The following is a 6,000-nucleotide window of genomic DNA, read 5'->3' as shown; positions in this document are numbered from 1 at the left end:
AAGTTATGGGTGAGTAGGTAGCTATATGAAAGCTGTGGTATCTTGGACTATGGGTGAGTAGGTAGCTATATGAAGACCTGTGGTATTTTAGTTATGGGTGAGTAGGTAGCTTATATGAAGCTGTGGTATCTTAGCTATGGGTGAGTAGGTAGCTTATATGAAAGCTGTGGTATCTTGGCTATGGGTGAGTAGGTAGCTATATGAAAGCTGTGGTATCTTGAGCTATGGGGTGAGTAGGTAGCTATATGAAGCTGTGGTATCTTGTATTGGGTGAGTAGGTAGCTATATGAAAGCTGTGGTATCTTGTTATGGGTGAGTAGGTAGCTATATGAAGCTGTGGTTATCTTGGTTATGGGTGTAGGTGTAGGTAGCAGTATGATATGACTGTATGTGGATCTTGGCTATGGGTGAGTAGGTAGCTATATGAAAGCTGTGGTATGCTTCTTATGGGTGAGTAGGTAGCTATATGAAGCTGTGGTATCTTGGCTATGGGTGAGTAGGTAGCTATATGAAGCTGTGGTATCTTGGCTATGGGTGAGTAGGTAGCTATATGAAGAGCTGTGGTATCTTGGCTATGGGTGAGTAGGTAGCTATATGAAGGCTGTGGTATCTTGCTATGGGTGAGTAGGTAGCTATATGAAGCTGTGGTATCTTAGTTATGGGTGAGTAGGTAGCTATATGAAGCTGTGGTTCTTGGTTATGGGTGAGTAGGTAGCTATATGAAAGCTGTGGTATCTTGGCTATGGGTGAGTAGGTAGCTATTGAAGCTGTGGTATCTTAGGCTATGGGTGAGTAGGTAGCTAATATTGAAGACTGTGGTATCTTGGCTATGGGTGAGTAGGTAGCTATATGAAAGCTGTGGTATCTTGGCTATGGGTGGAGTAGGTAGCTATATGAAAGCTGTGGTATCTTAGCTATGGGTGGTGTAGCATATATGACAGCTGTGGTATCTTAGCTATGGGTGGAGGTAGCTATATGAAAGCTGTGGTATCTAGCTATGGGTGGGTAGGTAGCTATATGAAAGCTGTGGTATCTTGCTATGGTGGGTAGCTATATGAAAGCTGTGGGTATTATTAGCTATATGAAGCTGTGGGTTATTAGCTATGGGTGAGTAGGTAGCTATATGAAAGCTGTGTGTATCTTGCTATGGTTGAGTAGGTAGCTTAATGAAAGCTGTGGTATCTTGCTATGGGTGGAGTAGGTAGCTATATGAAAGCTGTGGTATCTTGAGCGTTTGGGTGGGTAGGTAGCTATATGAAAGAGCTGTGGGTATCTTAGCTATGGGTGAGTAGGTAGCTATATGAAAGCTGTGGTATCTTAGTTATGGGTAGGTAGCTATATATGAAAGCTGTGGTATCTTAGTTATGGGTGAGTAGGTAGCTATATGAAAGCTGTTGGTATCTTAGCTATGGGTGAGTAGGTAGCTATATGAGCTGTGGTATCTGTTATGCGGTGAGTAGGTAGCTATATGAAGCTGTGGTATCTTGGCTATGGTGGAGTAGGTAGCTATATGAAAGCTGTGGTATCTTAGTATGGTGGGATAGCAATATGACAGCTGTGGTATCTTAGCTATGGGTGGAGGTAGCTATATGAAAGCTGTGGTATCTTAGCTATGGGTGGTAGTAGCTATATGAAAGCTGTGGTTATTGGCTATGGGTGGGTAGCTATATGAAAGCTGTGGTATATTAGCTAATCATGAAAGCTGTGTTATCTTAGCTATGGGTGAGTGAGGTAGCTATATGAAAGCTGTGTATCTTAGCTATGGGTGAGTAGGTAGCTATATGAAAAGCTGTGGTATCTTAGCTATGGGTGAGTAGGTAGCTATATGAAAGCTGTGGTATCTTAGCTATGGGTGGGTAGGTAGCTATATGAAAGCTGTGGTATCTTAGCTATGGGTGAGTAGGTACTATGAAAGCTGTGGTATCTTAGTTGATGGTGAGTAGGTAGCTATAGAAAGCTGTGGTATCTTAGTTATGGGTGAGTAGGTAGCTATATGACAGACTGTGGTATCTTAGTTATGGGTGGGTAGGTAGCTATATGAACAGCTGTGGTATCTTGGTTATGGTGGGTAGGTAGCTATATGACAGCTGTGGTATCTTGGTTATGGTGGGTAGGTAGCTATATGAAAGCTGTGGTATCTTGGCTATGGGTGAGTAGGTAGCTATATGAAAGCTGTGGTGTCTTGGTTATGGGTGAGTAGGTAGCTATATGAAAGCTGTGGTGTCTTGGTTATGGGTGAGTAGGTAGCTATATGAAAGCTGTGGTGTCTTGGTTATGGGTGAGTAGTAGCTATATGAAGCTGTGGTTCTTGGCTATGGGTGAGTAGGTAGCTATATGAAGCTGTGGTTCTTGGTTATGGGTGAGTAGGTAGCTATATGAAAGCTGTGGTTCTTGGTTATGGGTGAGTGGGTAGCTATATGACAGCTGTGGTATCTTGGCTATGGGTGAGTAGGTAGCTATATGAAAGCTGTGGTATCTTAGTATGGGTGAGTAGGTAGCTATATGAAAGCTGTGGTGTCTTGGTTGATGGGTGAGTAGGTAGCTATATGACAGCTGTGGTATCTGGCTATGGGGTAGTAGGTAGCTATATGAAAGCTGTGGTATCTTAGTTATGGGTGAGTAGGTAGCTATATGAAGCTGTGGTATCTTGGCTATGGGTGAGTAGGTAGCTATATGACAGCTGTGGTATCTTGCTATGGGTGAGTAGGTAGCTATATGAAAGCTGTGGTATTTGGCTATGGGTGAGTAGGTAGCTATATGAAAGCTGTGGTATCTTAGCTATGGTGGAGTAAGGTAGCTATATGAAGGCTGTGGTATCTTAGTTATGGGTGAGTAGGTAGCTATATGAAGCTGTGGTGTTCTTGGTTATGGGTGAGTAGGTAGCTATATGAAAGCTGTGGTATCTTGGCTATGGGTGAGTAGGTAGCTATATGAACAGCTGTGGTATCTTGGTTATGGTGAGTAAGGCTATATAGTGAAAGCTGGTGGTATCTTAGTGTATGGTGGGTAGTAGTTAAGCTTTGTTATTAGTGGAAAGACAAAAAGCTTGTGGTATCTTGGCTATGGGTGAGTAGGTAGCCTATATGAAAGCTGTGGTATCTTGGCTATGGGTGGGTGGTAGCTATATGAAAGCGCCTGTGGTGTCTTGGCTTATGGGTGAGTAGGTAGCTATATGACAGCTGTGGTATCTTTGGGCTGTAGGTAGCTATATGAAAGCTGTGGTATCTTAGCTATGGGTGGGTAGGTAGCTATATGAAAGCTGGTATCTTAGCTATGGGTGGGTAGATAGCTATATGAAAGCTGTGGTATCTGTGTTTTGAAGAGAACCTACTGCAATCCACTCTTCCTTATAAATCAGACTTTGATTATTGGTATACAGTCTGAAACAAGGCACTGCAAAAGGAAAGTTTCCTTACAAGCCAGAATGTGGAATACAATTACATTTAGACTCTACCGGTTATCTGTGTGGTTGGTCCTTCAGATGAAATTTAAAACAATCTACAGGACAGTATTATTTACTTGACTTTTTAGAGTGCATGTACTGAAGTAGACATTTCTATCACCTGGCACATATGTAAAAACACCTGCAAGACATTGGTTAGTATGCATGGTTCGCAGAGTAAGTTCAAGTATAATTTTATTCAACATTCATGACAGACCAGGGATGTTAAGGTTTATTTCTATGTAAATGTGCGTTGCCTACATAATTGAAGGCATCGCTACATTAAGGGAATATTCTGGTTGCAGCTGTATCCAACACCTGTACGGTGTATACTTTCCGTAATGTACCGAGTTTACCCGAAGTCAGAGAGCGCCCCCCCTTCCTCCAGTCGTGGTTCAAGCGGCCATGTTCGCTCGGTCGTCACTTGTAACCACAGCCACAAAGTCATCAATTCTGGCTAAACCCCGCCCATTTCTACAATTCACTTTCTTAAAATCCCATTTTAAACCTAACGTTAACCCTAGCCTGAACCACACTGCTAACCTTATGCAAACCTTAAATTTAAGACCAAAAAACAAATGTTTGTTATACATTTTTATGATAGCCATTTTGACATTGTGGCTGTGATAACTAGTAACAACCTGTTCGCTCGGGCTTTTTCCGGTATCGGGCTCGATTGTGTGCATAGGCTCCATTTGCTAGTGCCACTCGGGCGCAGCTCACTCGCTCGTTCGTTGACACGCAAAAACACTGTTGCCAATTTAATCGATTTTACAACTTGAGGATTTCTTCAGCCGCTCTCACGGAAATAAACACCGTATGCAGGGATCGGACAGCGCAGGGCTGCAGTGCAGCATTTGAAACGACCGTATTCAAATCACGCAATCGGGAAGAGATTTCCGTGGATTTTAAATTTTGGAGAATGTTCAGTTGCTAGCTAGCTGGCTYCAGCTCGAAAGCACAAATCCACAAGTATACATGGGCTAATCAACAGTTTTGATTTCCTTGCTAGCTAGCACACTAACGTTTTATTAGGCACGGTGGTGGTTTAGTTACCCGGGTATTGGAGAATAACGTCGAGTTTCTATTTTTATAATCAACGGTGCTGGCTAGCTAGCCCGAAAGCTTTATTTATATATATAACGTTATATACGTCAACGAAGGTCAGGGTTCGAGCGTGGGTCTAACTTGGCCTGAAGTTGAAGTCCTCGGATTTTATTTTAACACTTCCATAACGTTACCTGTGAGATTTCCGCTAACGTTAGTTGTCATTGAATGAAAACCGAGCTAACTAGGTTATTAGCTAGCTGGCTGTAGCCTTGACACTGCACTGATAACTTTCGCTTAGAATGTGTGCTTGCTCAAATGTAGCCACTACTAGCCGAGGTTAATGTGTATTTTTTTTTGGACTTTGCATTTATTAATGCTTACTGTAGCTAACTAGACAACTCATAGCTAACGTTAATGCTGGTGGCTAGCCATCTGAGACATATTTGCTAGCTTGTGTTGCCGGCAGAAATAGTATTACCCAGTGAGTTCAAACGGTTGAACTCTGGACCCCCCTATTTTCCACGCCTGTGTTGACATGGGAAACATACTTGTACGCTAGCTGTCTGGCTAGCTAATTTAGCGGCTAATGAAGGAATCAACTTGTTGATCACACAGCGTGTGTGTCTAACACAGCTAGCTAGTAGACGGTGGTTTTACCACTGCTAGCTAAATGAAAACAAGATCCTGAAACTATTTTTTATTCGTCTTCCCCTCTACACTTATTTTCTACAACATCCCTGAAAATGTCGGCCAGGACGCCATTGTTGGCCGTCATTGAAAATTCGTCAGGTGGCCAGGTAAGATTTTTGCTAATGCTAGCTATCTACCCAGAACAATCGGTGTTAAACTGTCTAACTAAATGTTTTCTTGTCAACTAACATTAGCTAGAAAACTATCCTCTCCAGCTAACGTCACACACAGTAGTTTGTTTCTTTATGTTCCTTGCTTGGCAATGAACTGCGTGTGACCAGCACTGTGTGAGTGCCGTTCTGTGACTAGCCAAGCCAACTGGCATTGATCCAGACTGATTGTTTTGGCTATGTAAACTTGTTTTATTTTACCATCAACTGAGTAATCAAACTAAATTGGTTTTATACTCCTACACTCACTCATTCTGGTGTTCCCAACCTGAAACCCAATTGAGGTTTCTGTTTAGATTGTCATGTMATTTCCTTCCTACCTAGCTATATATATATATATTTATCATTGTCATTTCATGTCCTTTTGTACTGGCACAGAAATAGAATAACAAACTAGACTAGTATGTGGACACCCCTTCAAATTTAGTAGATTTTGATATTTCAGCCATACCTTTTGCTGACAGGTGTATAAAATCGAGCACACAGCCATGCAATCTCCATAGACAAACACTGACAGTAGAATGGCCTTACTGAAGAGCTCTTTGACTTTCAACGTGGCACCGTTATAGGATGCCATCGTTCCAACAAGTCAGTTTGTCAAATTTCTGTCCTGCTAGAGCTGCCCCGGTCATCTGTAAGTGCTGTTAT

The 6,000-nt window shown here is 42.2% G+C and overlaps 1 protein-coding gene across 1 annotated transcript in view; it reads left to right on the top strand.

Moving 5' to 3' along the window:
- Positions 1 to 4,835: 4,835 nt before the first annotated feature.
- The window catches only part of LOC112068792 (serine/threonine-protein kinase MARK1), a 42,633-nt gene continuing 41,468 nt past the window's right edge, over positions 4,836 to 6,000 (top strand). The window contains exon 1 of the mRNA XM_024135997.2: positions 4,836 to 5,289. Coding sequence (XP_023991765.2) covers positions 5,236 to 5,289 — 54 coding nt within the window. The 5' untranslated portion in view covers positions 4,836 to 5,235. The remainder of the gene's footprint in view (positions 5,290 to 6,000) is intronic.

Source organism: Salvelinus sp. IW2-2015, unplaced genomic scaffold, assembly GCF_002910315.2.
Source record: "Salvelinus sp. IW2-2015 unplaced genomic scaffold, ASM291031v2 Un_scaffold741, whole genome shotgun sequence".
Classification (NCBI taxonomy): Eukaryota; Metazoa; Chordata; class Actinopteri; order Salmoniformes; family Salmonidae; genus Salvelinus; species Salvelinus sp. IW2-2015.
This window is presented reverse-complemented; position numbering and strand designations above follow the sequence as displayed.